General features: G+C 46.0%; 1 protein-coding gene across 1 annotated transcript in view; it reads right to left on the reverse strand.

Annotated features, from left to right (window-relative positions):
- GALNTL6 (polypeptide N-acetylgalactosaminyltransferase like 6) overlaps window positions 1-20,279 on the reverse strand; it is a 1,485,023-nt gene that overhangs the window by 21,639 nt on the left and 1,443,105 nt on the right. Inside the window, exon 10 of the mRNA XM_069576771.1 lies at window positions 10,381-10,497. Coding sequence (XP_069432872.1) covers window positions 10,381-10,497 — 117 coding nt within the window. The remainder of the gene's footprint in view (window positions 1-10,380; window positions 10,498-20,279) is intronic.

Raw genomic sequence — 20,279 nt, forward strand, 5'->3', positions numbered from 1 at the left:
GGTGAAAAATTAGTGCATTAAATGTAACACGTTCATGCGTGCTAAGCCACTTTAGTGGTATCCAGCTCTTTGCAATCCATGGATGGTAGCCCACAGCTTCTCTGTCTATGGGATTCTCCAGGTAAGAACACTGGAGTGGGTTGCCACTTCATCCTCCAGGGGATATTCCCGGCACAGGGAGTGAACCTGAGCCTCTTATGTCTCCTGCATTGGCAGGCAGGTTATCACTAGGGCCACCTGAAAAGCCCCAAATGCTACACATTTAGCCTAACTGAGCAGATTAATTGAAAAAAGACTAGGAGTAGGATTGAGCTGGGCAGATGCTAGCAAGTTGACAATTTTGATTTAAATGAAAGCTAAGTTTGAGGTAGTAAATGATAAGCAAATTGATTTCCTGGGGTTGATAAGAGTAATCCTGCTGGGCAGTGTCAGAAGTTTGGGACTGTGACTCCCAGTAAGAGATATAGTTTACACACACACAGACCGCTCCCCTCACCCTCAACCCCCAGCTGAACAGAAGTTTCATGGAACATTTATCCTCTGCATTTAATAGACTTTGAGATCCCATCCAACCTGTTCCTGTCCTGGTCTGTTCTATTCCATCCATCCTATTAATTTAAAAATTTGACTTATGGATTCCCTAATTTGATTTTTGTTGCTGTTATTCAGTCCTTAAATTGTGTCTGACTCTGTGACCCCATGGACTTCAGCACACCAGGGTCTTCTGTCCTCCACTGTCTCCTGGAGGTTCCTCAAACTCATATCCTTTGAGTTGGTGATGCCATCCAACAGTCTCATCCTGTGTTGCCCCCTTCTCCTCCTACCCTCAGTCTTTCCCAGAATCAGGGTCTTTTCCAATGAGTTGGCTCTTCATATCAGGTGTCCAAAGTATTAGAGCTTCAGCTTCAGCATCAGTCCTTCCAATGAATATTCAGGGTTGATTTCCTTTAGGATGGACTGGTTTGATCTCCTTGCTGTCCAAGGGACTCTCAAGAGTCTTCTCCAACACCATAATTTGAAAGCATCAATTCTTCAGTGTTTGGCCTTTTTTATGGTCCAACTCTCACATCTGTACATGACTACCAGAAAAACCATAGCTTTGACCATACAGACTAAATTGACTAAAATTTGATTTTACATCGTGGTAGATTGAAAAAGTACAATTTCCATTTCTATAAGGAAAGGGTATTTTCTTGAGTTTGAGCTGAACAACCATTCGAGGGGTTCAGGGGGAGAAATCCTTAAGTAAGAAGGAGCATGGACTAGATCAGCCCCTGGGCTTCTTCCAGTTGCAGCATCTCGGTGAGCGCGTGTCATTTTTATGACAGGACTTGTATGGGCCTCACTGTGAGGCCAAGCTGTGCGTCCAAAACGGAGGGCTGTCAAAAGACCCTGTGGACATGGAAACAAGCACAGTGCTGAATTACATGCAGACAGTACACTTGGCTCTGACCAGGCTCTGAGATTATCCCAGTTTTGGGGTCCTACCTGGGTGAGAAAATGCAGAGAATCTGACAAAACCCCAGGGATGGCACACAAAAACAGTTACAGGGTGGGGAAATGGCAGGTTTCCAGCACAATGATCCAGTGTTACAGGTACATCTATACTTTTTCAGATTCTTTTCCACCATAGGTTATTAAAAAATATTGAACTTAGGTCCTTGTTGGTTATCTATTTCAATTTATAGTAGTGTTTATATGTTAATCCCAAGCTCCTAATTTATACCTTCCCCCACATTTAACTATAGGTTTTCTTTATGTCTGTGAGTCTATTACCATCTTGTCATTCAGTCAGTTCAGTCATTCAGTCGTGTCTGACTCTTTGTGACCCCATGAACCGCAGCACGCCAGGCTTCCCTGTCCATCGCAACTCCCGGAGTTTACTCAAACTCATATCCATTGAGTTGGTGATGCCGTCCAACCACCTCATCCTCTGTCGTCCCCTTCTCCTCCTGCCTTCAATCTTTCCCAGCATCAGGGTCTTTTCAAATGAATCAGTTCTTTGCATCAGGTGGCCAAAGGATTGGAGTTTCAGCTTCAGCATCAGTCTTTCCAATGAACACCCAGGACTGACCTCCTGTAGGATGGACTGGTTGGATCTCCTTGCAGTCCAAGGGACTCTCAAGAGTCTTCTCCTACATCACACTTCAAAAACATCAATTCTTCTGCACTCAACTTTCTTTATAGTCCAACTCCCACATCCATACATGACCACTGGAAAAACCATAGCCTTGACTAGATGGACCTTTGTTGGCAAAGTAATGTCTCTGCTTTTTTATATGCTGTCTAGGTTGGGCATAACTTTCCTTCCAAGGAGTAAGTGTCTTTTAATTTCATGGCTGCAGTCACCATCTGCAGTGATTTGGAGCCCCCCAAAATAAAGTCTGTCACTGTTTCCATTGTTTCCCCACCTATTTGCCATGAAGTGATGGGACCAGATGCCATGATCTTCATTTTCTGAATGTTGAGTTTTAAGCCAGCCTTTTCACTCTCCTCTTTCTCTTGCATCAAGAGGTTCTTCAGTTCTTCGCTTTCTGCCATAAGGCTGGTGTCATCTGCATATCTGAGGTTATTGGTATTTCTCCCAGCAATCTTGATTCCAACTTGTGCTTCTTCCAGCCCAGCGTTTCTCATGATGTACTCTGCATATAAGTTAAATAATCAGGGTGACAATATACAGCCTTGATGTACTCCCTTCCCTATTTGGAACCAGTCTGTTGTTCCATGTCCAGTTCTAACTGTTGCTTCCTGACCTGCATAAAGATTACACAAGAGGCAGGTTAGGTGATGTGGTATTCCCATCTCTTTAAGAATTTTCCAGAGTTTTTTGTGGCCCACACAAAGGCTTTGGCATAGTTAATAAAGCAGAAGTAGATATTTTTCTGGAACTCTCTTGCTTTTTCAATAATCCAGAGAATGTTGGCAATTTGATCTCTGGTTCCTCTGCCTTTTATAAATCCAGCTTGAATATCTGGAATTTCACAGTTCACGTACTGTTGAAGCCTGGCTTGGAGAATTTTCAGCATTATTTTACTAGCGTGTGAGATGAGTACAGTTGTGCAGTAGTTTGAGCATTCTTTGGCATTGATTTTCTCTGGGATTGGAATGAAAACTTACCTTTTCTGGTCCTGTGGCCACTGCTGAGTTTTCCAAATTTGCTGGCATATTGAGTGTAACACTTTCACAGCATCATCTTTCAGGATTTGAAATAGCTCAGCTGGAATTCCATCACCTCCACTAGCTTTGTTTGTATTGATACTTAAACAAAGATCATGGCATCTGGTCCCATCACTTCATGGGAAATGAAGTGGGGAAAACACTTCATGGGGAAACAGTGGAAACAGTGTCAGACTTTATTTTGGGGGGCTCCAAAATCACTGCAGATGGTGCCTGCAGCCATGAAATTAAAAGACACTTACTCCTTGGAAGAAAAGTTATGACCAACCTAGATAGCATATTCAAAAGCAGAGACATTACTTTGTCGACTAAGGTCCGTCTAGTCAAGGCTATGCTTTTTCCTGTGGTCATGTCTGGATGTGACAGTTGGCCTGTGAAGAAGGCTGAGCACTGAAGAATTGATACTTTTGAACTGTGGTGTTGGAGAAGACTCTTGAGAGTCCCTTGGACTGCAAGGAGATCCAACCAGTCCATTCTGAAGGAGATTAACCCTGAGATTTCTTTGGAAGGAATGATGCTAAAGCTGAAGCTCCAGTACTTTGGCCACCTCATGAGAAGAGTTGACTCATTGGAAAAGACTCTGATGCTGGGAGGGATTGGGGGCAGGAGGAGAAGGGGACGACCCAGGATGAGATGGCTGGATGGCATCACGGACTCGATGGACATGAGTCTGAGTGAACTCCAGGAGTTGGTGATGGACCGGGAGGCCTGGCGTGTTGCGATTCATGGGGTCACAAAGAGTCGGACACGACTGAGTGACTGAACTGAACTGAAGACCCACTTGACTTTGCATCAGGATGTGTGGCTCTAGGTGGTGATCACACCATCGTGATTATCTGGGTCATGAAGATCTCTTTTGTATAGTTCTTCTGTGTATTCTTGTCACCTTTCTTGCTATCTTCTGCTTCTGTTGGGTCCATACCACTTCTGTCCTTTATTGTGCCCATCTTTGCATGAAATGTTCCCTCTGTATCTCTAATTTTCTTGACGAGATCTCTAGTTTATCCCGTTCTCTTGTTTTCCTCTATTTCTTTGTGTCGAACTCTGAGGAAGGCTTTCTTATCTTTCCTTGCTATTCTTTGGAACTCTGCATTCAAATGGGTATATCTTTCCTTTTCTCCTTTGCCTTTAGCTTCTCTTCTGTCAACTATTTGTAAGACCTCCTCAGACAACCATTTTGCCTTTTTGCATTTCTTTTTTGGGGGGATGGTCTGGATCCCTGTCTCCTGTACAAAATCATGAACCTTCTTCCATACTTCTTCAGGCACTCTGTCTATCAGATCTAATGCCTTGAATCTATTTGTCACTTCCACTGTATAATTGTAAGGGATTTGATAAATAATCATAAGGTCACACCTGAATGGTCTAGTGGTTTTCCCTACTTTCTTCAACTTAAATCTGAATTTTGCAATAAGGAGTTCATGATCTGAGCCACAGTCAGCTCCTGGTCTTGTTTTTGCTGACTGTTTAGAGCTTCTCCATCTTTGACTGCAAAGAAGATAATCATTCTGATTTCGGTGTTAACCATCTGGTGATGTCCATGTGTAGAGTCTTGTGTTGTTGGAAGAGGGTGTTTGCTGTGACCAGTGCTTTCTCTTGGCAAAACTCTGTTAGCCTTTGCCCTGCTTCATTCTGTACTCCAAGGCCAAATTTCCCTGTTAATCCAGGCGTTTCTTGACTCCCTACTTTTGTATTACTATCTTGTACATAAGTATATTTTTATCAGTTTTTCAAGATTCCACATACAAGTGACATCATGTGATATTTGTCCTTCTCTGTCTGACTTCTTAGTACGATGAGCTCCAGGTCCATCCATGTTGCTGTAAATGGCATTACTTCATCCCTTTTTATGGCTGAATAATATTCCATTGTATATATATATACCACATCTTCTTTATCCACTCCTCTGCCTGTCAACATTTAGCTTGCTTCCATGTCTTGTCTACTCTAAAAAGTGCTGCTGTGAACATTGGGGTGAGTGTATTTTTTTGAATTAGAGTTTTGAAATACCCATATGACCATGTTGGCTGTTAACCTGGAATCTCATCATATTTTCACAAAACCCTTAGAGGATGAAGTTCAAACTCTTTAAAACATAAAGAACTTTCTACCTTATGACCTTTGCCATGTTTTCCAACTGCATCCCTTCCCCTTTAGTTTATCTTCTAGCAATAGTAAAATATTTAGAAGTTGCTAAGAGAGTAAATCTTAGAAGTTCTCATCACAAGAAAAAAATTCAGTAACTATGTTTGGTCCCTTGTACAGCAAGGAGATTAAACCATTCAATCTGAAAGGAAACCTGAATATTCATTGGAAGGACTGATGCTGAAGCTGAAGCTCCAATACTTTGGCCACCTGATGGGAAGAAGTGACTCACTGGAAAAGACCCTGATGCTGGGAAAGATTGAGGGCAGGCAGAGAGGGGGATGACAGAGGATGAGCTGGTTGGATGGCATCACTGACTCAATGAATGTGAGTCTGAGCAAACTCTGGGAGACAGTGATGGACAGGGGAGCCTGACGTGCCGCAGGCCGTGGGGTCGTAAAGCCTTGGAGACAACTGAACAACTGAACAACAACATCAACAACAAACTATGTTTGGTGATGAATATTAACTAAACTTATTGGGGTTATCATTTCATAATAGATGCGAACGTTGAGCCACCATGTTGTGTAGATGAAACAAATCTTACTGTATGTCAGTTAGACCTCAATGTAAAAAACTGCAGTTCCTTGCTCTAATCAGGTTGTATACTTTCCCGTCTATGGCTTTGTTCATGAGAGGCCCTCTGGCTGGAAGGCCCACATTCACCAGCCAGCTCACCTAAGAAGCCATCTCTCTGAACCTCTCCTTCCCTCCCACCCCCACCTCATTTCATCATGCTTGTCCGTATATGTTTCTGTAACCTTCACTGGTCAGTGAGACCCCAGATGGCAGGAGCCATGTCTTCATCTTTGTGTTTCTAGCACCCAGAACAATTCATGACACGTAATTCATGTCCAGTAAAATTTCTATCACATAAATGAAAACGAAACAGAAAGTACATTATATAACAGAAAGTGCACTGGAATAACTGTCAAGAGGAGCTAATTATAATTAGTCTTTTCGGTTTCTCAAATAAATGTGTTTTGTTTGTGTCTAATTATTAATACAGCAATATCACCAATAATTCATTTTTTTTTTTGAGCTTTCAATGTCAATGATTCTCAGCTCAGTTACCTATTATTAGAATAACAATGTCCTGGCCTATAAACCTGTCATGGATTAAATTTTATGTTATTTAAATGTCACAGATCTTGGTACCGTAAGCAGTGCAGGTACCGGTGGCTGTGACTGGTTTATCCATTTTCCACTTTGTCACTGTTCCTGATTTTATACCTGTAGAAGCCGGAGCTGAAAGGCATTGTTGTCGTTACCTTGTCTTTCATTACCCAGTTGGCCTGCAGAAGTGGGTGGGCTGACCGCGGCCACACTGCAAGCGTCCAGGCTTGTGTGTGCCTCCATAGACAGTGATTTCTCTTTACTTTCTTGCTGTCTCCTTTTCTCTCATTGTTGTTTAGTCACTAAGTCCTGTCCCATTCATTTTTGATCCCATAGACTGTAACCTGCCAGGCTCCTCTGTCCATGGGATTCTCCAGGCAAGATCACTGAAATGGGTTGCCATTTCCTTCTCCAGCGTATCTTCCTAGACCAGGGATTGAACCCACATCTCCGGCATTGGCAGGTGGATTCTTGACCACTAGACCACCAGGAAAGCCCTCTCCAGGGTCTTTGAAATGCTCTCTCCTGCCGCATAACTTATCCTAATTGTCACACGGAACCAATCAGGCACTGACTGGTCTCATTTCTGAGACCTGCAATCCTGTGCGGTCATGTCAAAGCAGAAACAGGCACACATCATGCAGGTACCTGAAGGTTTGGAAACCTTTGGGCTGCTCCTCACTAACAAGAAATATTCAGATTTTATTCAGGTTCCCTGCATAGTACCTCCTGAGTTGTTTTCAGCCCCAAAGCCCTCACTCTTGAAGTACATTGATGTTAGTTTCTCCACTTTCTTCTTTGAAGTGATACTTTGAAACAGGTTCATAATGATATATAAGTTATACTTCTTGGTTTTGATGTTAATGTGGCGTGCACAATGTTGCCTGAGCCTGTATTGTGTTACACAAAAGCACAAAGTCTGTTCAGTCGCTAAGTCATGTCTGACTCTTGGTGACCGCATGAACTGTAGCCCTCCAGGCTCCTCTGTCCATGGGATGCTCCAGGCAAGAATACTGGAGTGGGTTGCCATTCCCTTCTCCAGGGGATCTTCCTTCATTGAGTAATAAATATATATTGAGTATAAATCGAATAAAACGAAGAGTTAATTACTGGAAAAAAGGCAGTTTGTGATGTTTGAACCTCCACATCAATATACAGTGATACGTGTTTCAAATAATAAGATTGACTTTCACCTCCTGTCAACCTTGTTTGATTGCCTTGTTTTCAGAGACTATGGGGAATGGAAATCTTTTTAAAGAGCTGGGACAATCCTGAGGGATGGGATGGGGAGGGAGGTGGGAGAGGGGTTCAGGATGGGGGACACATGTACACCCATAGCTTATTCATGTCAATGTATGCCCCAAACCACCACAATACTGTAAAGTAATTAGCCTCCAATTAAAATTTTAAAAAAGAAAAAGCTTTGTTAAGTGGTCTTTTGTGCCTCTTAGATAGCTGTCTGCTTATCTAGTGCTGCCCTCTGGTGACTATTTCTTGGATTACATGCCACAGGTTTTTGCAGCTTTGCCTGGCCCTGGTGGTTCAGCAGTAAAGAATCCACCCGCCAATGCAGGAGACGGGGGTTCCATCCCGGGGTAGGGACGATCCCCTGGGGGAGGAAATGGGAGCCCACCCTAGTATTCTTGCCTAGGAAATCCCATGGACAGAGGAGCCTGGTGGGCTACAGTCTATGGGGTTGCAAAAGGGTCAGACATGACTTAGTGACTAAACGACAAGGGTAGGACTGAGTATGCAATAAAGCTGGCTTTATTTATATTTATTTTCACCCATCAGATAAAGTTTGCAGCCCAGAGGATATTTCACTCCAGCGCAGTCCCTGGGATGGAGATGTTAAACCTGATCCAGTCATTCAGGTATGTCTGCGTCCTTCAGATCAACCAGCTGGACAGGCGTGTCTCCTGGTCTGGCTGAACAGAGGCAGTAGAGAGGAACTGAACTCAACAGAGACAGACTTTCCTTCTGGCATCCTCCTTTTCCTTTTTAAAAATGTCCTTTTCTCCTCTAGACTCCAGCCTCACCGAGCAGCCGTGAAGCCTTCTCTCTTGCTCCCAGTCTGCAGTCAGAATTGCTTCATGGAGGAAACGGGTGGACACTGTCCCCTGCCCTGGTCACAGAGGATAAAGTTCCCCTAGAGAAGGGAACGGCTACCCACTGCAGCATTCTTGCCTGAAAACTTCGATGGACAGTGGAGCCTGGAGGGCTACAGTCCGTGGGGTCACCAAGAGTCAGACACGACTGAGCGACTAACACACGCAGAGGATAAAGAAGGCAAGTCAGCTTCTATTGATGGCACCACTGCCAGTGAGCCGCAAGCTGCAGGGCCTTCCTTAAAACCCATCTGATACTGTCCATAGATGCAGGGTGTATTTGCGAGCATTGTGCTCAGTTATGTCCAACCCTTTGGCGACCCCATGGACTGTAGCCCGCCAGGCTCCTCTGTCCGTGGGATTCTCCAGGCAAGGATACTGGAGTGGGTTGCCATTCCCTTCCCCGGAGAACCTTCCGCACCCGGGATGGAACCTGGGTCTCTGGAGTTTCATGCATTGGCAGGTGGGTTCTTCACCACTGAGCCGCCCGGGGAAGCTCTCCTCAGCAAAGTCCCTGGTTTAGGGATTGATGGAGTTGATTCTGGGCTCTGCTCTGGACTTGGCTTAGTACAACTGTTTTCCTAAATTGGCTGCTCTGTGCCGGGGCAGGGCAGGAGCAGGTGCACGGTGGGGAGAGGGGAAGGCCGACACGTCCAGCCTCATCACACCCAATAACTCTTGGAGATCCCAGGCTGGGCGAGGTGGGGGCTCCTACTAACTTAGCGTTCGTTAGTTAGGAGACGTACTCCTTCAGTCTGTGTGATGAGTACATGAGGGTGTGCGGTTTAATTTCTTATAGTTTCCTGTTTGAAAGGTTTTATAATTTAAAACAATAAAAGGGGCAGGCACAATTCTTCCCCTGTCTTTCCTCCTTTACGGGTGACTCGGGGTGAGGGAAGCCCCTTACCAGGACCGTCACGTTTCAGAGGTGGTCGGGAACCACACCTCACTTAATAAACTGAGTTGCTCTGGAATGTTGTTTTCAAGCACAAGCAGTAAATAGTCTTAAAGCATGGCTTCCCTGCTTGCTTAGTGGCTCAGCGGTAAGGAATCTGCCTGCCCAAGCAGGAGATGCAGGTGTAACCCTTGGGTCAGGAAGATCCCCTGGAGGAGGAAATGGCAACCCACTCCAGTATTCTTGCCTGGAGACGCCCACGGACAGAGGAGCCTGGCGGGCTACAGTCCATGGGGTTGGGTCGGACACAACTGAGTGACTGAACAAGTCTTAAAGCACCCATGTGGCCCACGCTGGGGTGTTCCTGCCTCTGAGTTACCCTTTGTGTGGAAGATCACAGCTTGCTGCTACAAGGACACGGGCATGTAAAGTAAACTTTTCAAGCAGCCAGAGGGGGAGATAAGATTAGAGAAAGTCACAAAAACTGACAGAATCACCAAGAGTCCTTCCAGGAAACCATGAAATCTGCTCGGGAGAGTTGTATAAACACCCTACAAACTTTTCATGGCTTGAAAGCGATCGTCCTGGGAAAGGAAGCAGAACACTAGGGTCACAATCACCGTCTCTCTACCATGCTTTCTATTCTTTTCTTTTTTTTGACGCCATGTGGCATGTGGGATCTTAGCTCCTTGCCCAGAGATTGCACCTCTACTGGCAGCATGACCACACCGCTGTGAACTGCCAGCATCCTTTCTTTAAAGCCCGTGTTAATACCTGATCTCAATGGATGACCAGGACTGCTCTGAGAGGAAGCGGAAGCCGAGAAGGGGTTCCCTTGACCGCAGAGCTAGGTGGTGACCTCCCAGGCCCCTCTAGAGACCTATTCCCACACTGCCCCCTGCCTGTACCAGCCCCCCTGCCCCCAGCCCCAGGACGCACCTGCTCATGAGACCAGGTCCTCTCAGAACCATCCTTGACACACACATCCAGCCTTAGCTCGGTCCCCGTGGCTCCGTGCTTGCTGTCCACACAGAGGTTTGCTGCCACGTTTCGAAGCTGCGGAGAGAAGGAAGGATAAGGATGGAGCTGTTCCTGACAATCCTGGTGGAGATTCAGCAGGGTTTTGTTGTTTTTTTTTTTAAAATTTAGTCCCACGATGATTGGATGGTGCCTTAAATTCATATGGAGAGAAACTAGAGAATTAAATATCACATGGACCAGTCTACATGAAAAGAACATGAGAAGATTGGACTGCAAAACCGCAGTGAGACTCTGGGTGAAACTGCAGTCTAGAAACAAGGACAGAGCTTTTCCTTTCAGGTGGTTATTTAGCCATAACTGGTCATCTTCCTGCTTCAAAGCATTGTATCCCATCGTCACATTAGCTAGGTTAGCTAGGAGAGAGCTCCAGTATGAGGCCAGCGTTGCAGGTAGAAGGTGTGAGGAAGAGGTCACTGTGTAGGGGGATTCACTTGACGCCCCCTGGTGGCCAGGAATGGCCCCATCGTCCTGCTTTTAGCATTTCTCCGGGATGATAACCTAAAACGTGCCATCCAGTAGGCCTGAACGGATGTGAGAGTTGGACCAAAAAAAGGCTGAGCACCAAAAAATTGATGCTTTTGAACTGTGGTGCTGGAGAAGACTCTTGAGAGTCCCTTAGATAGCAAGATCAAACTAGTCCATCCTAGAGGAAATCAACCCTGAATATTCACTGGAAGGACTGATGCTGAAGCTGAAGCGCCAGTTCTTTGGCCTCCTGATGCGAAGAACTGACTCACTGGAAAGACCCTGATGCTGGGAAAGATGGAAGGCAGGAGGAGAAGGGGACGACAGAGGATGAGATGGTTGGATGGCATCGCCAACTCAATGGATATGAGTTTGAGCAAGCTCTGGGAGATAGCAAAGGACAGGGAAGCTTGGAGTGCTGCAGTCCATGGGGTCACAGAGTCAGACACAACTTAGTGAGTGAACAGCCACAACAAGAGAGTGTTAGGAAGATAGGAAAGACAGTGACTATTGGTGCACTCCTCGACTGGATGAAGATTCTCTACCCCAGGGGTCCCCAACCTCCAGGGCCTAATGCCTGATGATCTGAGGTGGGGCTAATTTAGTAATAATAGAAATAAAGTGTACAATAAATGTACTGTGCTTGAATCATCCCCAAACCACCTCCCCACCAGTCTGTGTAAAACCCGTCTTCCACGAAACTGGTGCCAAAAAGTTTGGGGACCGCTGCTGTACATCATGTAGAGAGACTTTGAAAAGTTATAGCATGAGAAAAAAAAAATGACTTAGTCATTCTTTGCAAATATTGCAGTAAAGAACTGAGTGGATTTTCCTGGTAGCTCAGCTGATAGAGAATCTGCCTGCAAGGCGGGAGACCCTGGTTGGATGCCTGGGTTGGGAAGATCTGCTGGAGAAGGGATAGGCTACCCACTCCAGTATTCTTGAGCTTCTCTGGTGGCTCAGACAGTAAAGAATCCATCTGCAATGGATTGGCAGGAGGGAATGATTCCTTATTCAGGAAATTTGGCCACAGGTGGGGTTCACCCTCTGCTGCTGGACCAGTGCTCTCATGCGGACAGGGGGTGTGAAACCATGGAGGACACGGGGTGACAGTTCTGAACCTGGTTTGGCCTACAGACTTCTCCGAGAATCCCAGGAGAGCTATGGACACTCTTGCAAAAACCAAGGAACTGGAAGTGGACACACACAAGCACCTTTGTATTCACTTTTCTGGCTGCCATAGATTCCACGTTTGAACCCGGATGATGGAAAATGCGTGCCACCTCCACACACATTCCACAGAGGAATTGCCTCCTTTTTCTTCTTCTCTCTCTCTTTTTTTTTTTTTGGCTGCGCCACACTCATGGTTGGCTTTCCCAGTGGCTCAGTGATTAAGAATCACTTAATCTCCTGCAATGCAGGAGACTTGGATTCCATCCCTGGGTCAGGAAGATCCCCTGGAATGGCAACCCACTCCGGTGTTCTTGCCTGAAGAATCCCTTGGACAGAGGAATCTGGCAGGCTGTAGTCCATAGGTTTGAAAAGTGTTGGAAATGACTGAAGTGGCTTAGCACACATGCTCGCACAGGCAACATGTGGGATCTGAGTTCCCTGGCCGTGGATTGAACCTGAGCCCCTTGCAGTAGAAGCATAGGGTCTTCAGCACTAGACCATCAGGGAAGTCCCATCTACTTCCTCTTAGTCTCCTGGGAGATCCAGATGGGCAGGACACGAACTTGGCCATGTCAGCGAGCGCCCAAGTCACTCCCAATTCCTTCACCTTTTCTCTCCCTCCTCAATCAAGCACCAGGGAGGAATTTCATTGTGGAATTTGGGGAGCCAAGCTTAACAGAGGCATTTTGGGGGATCAATTCCCAGGTGTGTGCTTGGGTTTACTGGGTGAAAGAGAAGCAGCTCGACGGGTGGGAGTCTGAGCTTGCATCGCTCTCTGGGGTCTAGCATCCATCAACGCCTGTCTGATCTCAACCAGGACCAGGCTTTCAGTTTCTTAAAGCTGCTCTGCCAGGGGTTGCCAGACAGAACTCTGGGAAGAGCTGTCTCTTATTCTTGGCCACTGAACTCATAGCCTCTCTATCCTTAGAGCTCTGCTGTCTGCTCAGCCACGTCTGACTCTTTGCGACCCCATGGACTGTAGCCCACCAGGCTCCTCTGTCCATGGGATTCTCTAGGCAGGAATACTGGGGTGAGTTGCCATGCCCTCCTGCAGGGTATCTTCCCACCCTGCGTCTCCTGCACTGTCAGGTGGATTCTTTACCCACTGAGCCATTTGGAAGCCCAGTGTCAACTGGTGGCAAAGGCTCCTTCAGGGCACTCCTGTTCCCAGTCCTGAGTCCAGGTGGAGGGAACAGCAGCTGCACGTGGTTTATGGCCACGTGGCTGCAGAGGGACCAGCTGCACGGGCTCTGCTCTTGGAAGAGGAGGACGCGAGGCAAAAAAGGACGTGGCCACCCAGCAAGGCTGCCCAAAGCTGTCAGAGTGCCTGGTTCTCTTTCTAAATGTTGTGAATGTGAAAGGGCTCTGGCACGGGGTAGAGGAAACCATTTTCGGAATTCTCAAACATTCTAAACTCTCATCCAAATGGCATCTGTGTAGACACTGGGATAAATGGTTTTGGAAACCAAATTTCAAGTTCCAAGGGCATAATTGTCCACATCTGTGTAAATTTCAGCCCTTCGCTGTGCCAGAGAAGAGCCACTGAGGGTCCAGCACAGGATGAGGTGGGCACCGGCACTTCAGCCTGTCCAGCACTCTGCTCACGCCCACCTCTTCAATTCACACCCCATCCTCTGCTCACAAACATGGCTCCGTCACAGTGAGCTGGTGAGTAAAATTGCAACAGAACAGACCCTAATGCTTGCTTACACTTTTGAATAAAGTTTTCTTTCTAAGGGAAAGTAGACAAGACAAGAACACAGATGATTTCAACTTTTCCACCATGGGGTCGTGTATCTGCAGCTAAAGGAAAAGCAGTTCACACAAGCACACACGAACACACACACATACACTTCTAGGACAGGGTCACTGACTCATCTGGGACAGAAAAGGGCATTTTCCTGCTCTGTTCCTCCGACATCCAGCGTGGAGACTCAGCAGGATGAAAATCACCTCAAAGGACCGAGAGACTTGGAGCAGGATTAGAAAGGGAGGCGGTGCTTGACTAGGAACAGGGAAGAAACAGGAGAAAAATGGGGCCAAAGGGACTCGGGACGTGAGACAGGATTACAGAGGTCTCCTGGGGGCGAGGATTAGGAGGTCTGGCGGAGAGTGAAGGCTGTTTTAGGATGGCAGGAGAATGCCGGCTCGAATGGAACCTGGGCTTTCCCTCCTCGACATGGGAGGTTTTAGGAAAGAGGCTCCGAAGAAGGGGCGCAGGGAATAAACATCGAGGTGGCTGGCAAGTGGGGACAGATAATTCAGTTGGTGGTCAAAGAGAGACCAGCTCAACGAACGCAGGGGTGGGGTTTGCTATCGCCCTTCCATAGACTTGGGGTTTTTAAGTAAGAAGTAGGTTCATGATTCATTCAACAAACATTAAATAAGTACCTTGATGTCCCAGGGACTATGCTAGACATTGTATACTGTGGAAAAAAAAAGGATTAGTGGATGAAATGGTGAAGATGATGAAAAGGTACAAACTTCCAGTTATAAAATGAAAAAGTTTCGGGAATGTGACCTATAGCCTGGTCACAACAGTTACCCATTCTGTGTTGTATGTACTAAGACGGTGGGTCTTAAATGCTTGCATTGTAAGAAAATTAGTAATTCCATGGTGACAGATGGTAACCAGACTTATTGTTGTGATTGTTTTGTAATAGGTACAAATATCAAATCATTATGTGGACACCCGGAAGTAAATAGATTATGTTGTTGTTCAGTTGCTCAGTCATGTCTAAGTCTTTGCGACCCCATGGACTGCAGCACACCAGGCTTCCTTATCCTCTTCTGTCTCCCAGAGCTTGCTCAAACTCATGTCCATTGAGTCAGTGATGCTATCCAACCATCTTGTCCTCTGTTGCTCCCCTCTCCTCCTGCCCTTGATCTTTCCCAGCATCTTTTCTCCAGTGAGTCAGCTCTTTGCAACAGCTTCAGCTTCAGCATCATTCCTTTTAATGAATATTAAGGATTGATTTCCTTTAGGATTGACTGGTTTGATCTTCTTGCTGTCCAAGGGACTCTCAAGAGTCTTCTCTAGCACTACAGTTCGAAAGCATCAATTCTTTGGCATTCAGCCTTCCTTATGGTCCAATTCTCACATCCATACCTGACTACTGAAAAAACCATAGCCTTGACTACAGATCTTTGTGAGCAAAGCAATGTCTCTGCTTTTCAGTACACTGACTAGGTTATAGGTCAATTATATCTCAGTTTTAAAAATTCAGAAAAATACATTTGAATTCAACCCCCTCCGCCCCAGAAAAGTCTGTCCCCTCCTTTGAAAGCACATCCCCAAAGTCCTGATACGCCAGGACCAGTGGTTTCTGAGCCCTCTTCTGGCAGGGTATCCTCACGGGGCTGGGTGAGTCTAGGGGAGATGACCCCTGAGGTCATCCCAAGGTGGGGTCAACTGCAGAGATGTCCATAGCTTGACTGATGGGATCCAAAAACTGTTGCTTCGTGATTCTCATTCCTCAGTGATTGACAGCATTTCTTTAAATCCCACGGTCCTATCTGTGATCATTTATTCTTTTCCTTCTCGGAAAGCAGTGATCTTTTTTGGTCCCCACAGCATGCAGTAGCACAGAAAGAATTTTGCAGGCACCTCTGCTGCCAACACACCAGACAGGACCAATTCTCTTTCAGGGTCTTGAAACTTTTTTCAATTTTACTGGAAAAGTGGGGAAAGGATTTCTCTTCTGAGAGCTCATGAACCTTTTTTTTTTTTTAAATTCAGTTTTTGTTGAGGTATAACTGACGTATAAAATTAGATATTTACCATATACATTGTGGTGAATTAATATATGTATACTTTGTGAAATGATTTTTCTCATTAATTAACACAGTCATCACCTCACATAGTTATCTTTTTTTTTTTTTTTCCTGATGAGAACATCTCAGTTCTCCTTGCTTCTTTTTCTTGTTTAGTTGCTCAGTTGTATCTGACTCTTTGTGACCCTATGGACTGTAGCCCACCAGGCTCCTCTGTCCATGGGATTCTCCAGGCAAGAATACTGGAGTGGGTTGCCATTTTACTTCTCCAGGGGATCTTCCTGATGCAGGGATTGAACCCAGGTCTCCTGCACTGGCAGGTCGATTCTTTCCCACTGAACCACATGGGCAGCCTCTCCTTGCTTAGCTAGGGTCAGTTATACAATTTGGTGCCATCAACTACAGTCAGTATGTTTTACATGAGACCCTCAGACTGGGTCTGTCTTATTCCAGCCTTGAATGTGCGCTTCATTCTACTCACAATGAAGCCCAGCACACGTTAGGAGTGACCCACCAGTTGAATAGTTACTTCCTTTTGAATCTCTGCTACTGGACTCATATGACTGACCTCCCTACACACCTGCCCCAGATTGTTCTCACGTTGAGATCAGAAATCTCCACCTGGATGGCTCATCAAGGGGGCCTTGAGGGGCGTGGCCATCTGCTGGTTGCCCTGGTAACCCCGGAGCAGACCAGGTGTCAGTCCCCCTGTAAGGGCCGATCTCCCCCAATCCCCACCCCGACCCCGCCCGCCCTGCCCCGGGGCGGAGGCGGCCGCCCTGTCCTGCCTGCGCTCCACGCCTACAGTGCGGGTGTCTGCTGTCCCGGGACCCTGCTTCAGACAGGTAAGCTCCCCCTTCCATGAACCGCTGATGTCTCTGTCACTGACCCCGGCTCTTCTTCGGTCTTAAAGCTAGGCTTCTGTGTGCAGTCCAGCTAATGGCGGAGCCCCCAGGGGACTGAGGAAATGCCCACGAGCACCAAAATGCTGGGAAATTAGGACGGGGCTGGCAGATTACCGGTGTAATCCCTCTGTGGTCATCCACTGACGCGGGTCTTGAAAGCTAGGGCTGAGGGGGCACCCCAGGGTGCCATCCGCTAGTACTGGGGTCCTGTGGTGGCTGTCCATGAGGGCTGGGCACTGCCCAGAGTACAGAGAACCCCTAGACACCCTCAGGCTGTCCTGGAGATTCTGGCCGCCATGACGGTGGGGAAAGCGAAGTTAGGCAGTAAGGCAGTGGACGCACCTCTGGGCTGGCCATGCCTTTTTTAAAAATTTTTTTAAAACATTTCTTTTAAAACTTTATGCATTTATGGCTGCGCTGGGTCTTCCTTTGCTGCCCGGGCCCTCTCCAGTTGAGACAGGTGGGGGCTGCCCTCTAGATGTGGTGCCCGGGCTTCTCACGGCACTGGCTTCTCTCCTGGCAGAACAGGGGCCCTAGGGCATATGGGCGTCTGTATTTGCGGCTCCCAGACTCTGGAAAAGCAGCTCAGTAGTTCTGGTGCACCGGCTTACTTGCTCTGCAGCCTGTGGGATCTTCCCAGATCAAGCATCAAGCCTGTGTTTGATGTTGGTGGCAGGCAGATTCTTATCCACTGAGCCACCTGGGAAATCCGATTGCCCTTTTTTGTTTTTTTTTTTTTTGACTTGCTGTGCCAAGTCTTAGTTGCAACATGCAGGATCTAGTTCCCTGACCAGGGATTGAACCTGGGCTCCCCCTGCACTGGGAGTGAGGAGTCTTTGCCACTGGAGCACCAGGGAAATCCCTGGCCATTGCTTTTTATTTTAAGAACGGCCACAGGTGCTGAGCAAAGGTTAACTTACATGTGGATTCCTGTTTCTCTGAAAGTGAGGCATATGTATTCATGGTGCTGGGAAAGAATGAGGGCAGGAGAAGAAAGAGGTGACAGAGATGTTTGGATGGTATTATCAACTCAATGAACATGAGCTTGAGCAAAGTCCAGGAGATGGTGAAGGACAGGGAAGCCTGGCGTGCTGCAGTCCGTGGGGTCACAAAGAATCGGACACGATTTAGTGACTGAACCACAACAAATGTTTTAATATACAGTGGATGATATGTATTGTTATTACTGTTATTTGTTTAAACTGAACTGGCTATTTAGAAAGTAAAAATAGTACCTGAAAATGGCCAAAATAGGAATCTTTTGACATTCTGAAACTGGTTTTTGCATATGCCCTTAGGGGAAGTTGGCTTTCTGGAAGGAATGGGTGTTTCTCTTCGTGTGCCTTTGAGATGTAAATGATCTACCTGCCCTCTAGGTAACTTTAATTCCTGAGAGTGAAGAAGAAGAAAGAAGAAAACAGAAAAGGCCTCTTAAAACTCTAGCTGGATCCCACCCACATCCGCTGCAATCAGGGGCAGTTTTCCTGATGTACATAATGCGACTAAGATCTGTATTGAATGCCAGGAACAAAATGATAAATAAAACTTATTCCACACCAAAAAAAAAAAAAAACCAACCAAACAAAAACAAAACAAAACAAAACAAAAAACTCTAGCTGGAAAGCTGTGAGATATCTTTGTCTATAAAGATATATGCATGTCTATGTGTATAATTATGAGGTATCTCTGCCTCCAAGTGGCATTGCCAAGATTGCTTTGTGTCTGAGCTCTGCTTATTTGCTTGACAGAAATTGCATGCTTACATGAATTCTCAGAAATAGAGTGAATTTCAGAATCATGTGATCGGAGAAATACTCAGGATTGAATTGATATCTGATATTGAAGCTACTTAAGCTTGTTGGTTTGATTAATATAGACATATCTTTTTCTAGTCATCAGTGTTTAACACTTTCATTCAAATGAAGATTTCCCTGTTCAAATTACTGGGATTATTTCTTTCTCCTGGCTGGACTCTGATGCAACCACTTCTGAGTAATAGTTGGAGAAGGACCGGATATCACAGGAGCAAAGAGGATGAGGAGGGTTGAGGGTGGAAGTCCCAGGAATGGTTTCTTCTCGAAGTGGTCAAAGGAGGAATAGTCAGGAAAATAAGAGGAAAACCAGAGAGGTTTTCCAGAAGTGGACAGGGCCGGGGGTCAGCAGGGTCAAATTCCTTAGTGAGGTCAAGCAGGCAAAGGTCTGGGAGGGGCTGTTGAACTTGGCAGCTAGGAAATTTTCAAGATCAGTAAATGAGGAAAAGGGAGGTCAACCAATGGAAGCTTCTCTTCCAAGAAGCTGGACTTTGATGGGAACGAGAAAAAGCAGAATTAAAACAAAACAACCTTTCAGGGTGAGTAGACTTGAGTATGCTAAGTCATTTCAGTCGTGTCCAACTCTGTGCAATCCCAGAGACGGCAGCCCACCAGGCTCCCCCATCCCTGGGATTCTCCAGGCAAGAACACTGGAGTGGGTTATCATTTCCTTCTCCAGTGCACGGAAGTGAAAAGTGAAAGTGAAGTCACTTAGTCATGTCCGAGTCCTAGCGACCCCATGGACTACAGCCTACCAGGCTCCTCCATCCATAGGATTTTCCAGGCAAGAGTACTGGAGTGGGTTGCCATTGCCTTCTCTGAGACTTGAGTATAGAAATATATATAAGCCCTGCCGCAGTTAATCTGAGATGGGTTAAAAGAGTGAGGTGATTTTAGAAATTAAAAGTGGCAGATGATGGGGAGGGATAAAATAGGATTGGGATTAAAATATACACACTGCTTCCTTGGTGGCTCAGACAGTAAAGAATCTGCCTGCAATGTGGGTTCGATCCATGGGCTGGGAAGATCCCCTGGAGAAGGGAATGGCAACCCACTCTTGCCTGGAATGTCCTGTAGACAGAGGAGCCAGGTGGGCTACAATGCATGGGGTTGCAAAGAGTCAGACATGACTTAGTGACTTTCATTTTGATTTTAGAAATTAAAAATGGCAGATGGTGGGGAGGGATAAAGTAGGAGTCTGGGTTTAAAATGTACATATTACTATGTATTGAAGAGATAATCAACAAGGACCAACTGTATAGTACAGGAAAAGCTCTACTCAATATCTTATAATATCCTGTAATGAATCTGAAAGAGTGTGTGTGTGTGTGTGTATATATATATATGAGAAGTGGGAATACATGTGTGTGTATATATATCTGAATCACCTTGCTGTACACCTGAATTAATACAGTATTGTCAATAAACTACATTCCAACACAACATGTTAGAAAACAGCTTATAAATTCAAAGCACTGATGACGCCCTCATTATCCTTCTAGGACCTTTGCTGTGGAAGGTTTGCCTCGTGGTCACGACACCATTTATGCTCTCGAAGATCATCCCCTACTAATTGCTCCATGCCAATGACATCTAGTGGCTGCTGGCAGAGATGACTCTCGCCTTTTCTAGAAATTAAGCCCACAGAGATTATCTTCCCATTGCACGC

Source organism: Ovis canadensis, chromosome 2 (genome assembly GCF_042477335.2).
Source record: "Ovis canadensis isolate MfBH-ARS-UI-01 breed Bighorn chromosome 2, ARS-UI_OviCan_v2, whole genome shotgun sequence".
Taxonomy (NCBI): domain Eukaryota; kingdom Metazoa; phylum Chordata; class Mammalia; order Artiodactyla; family Bovidae; genus Ovis; species Ovis canadensis.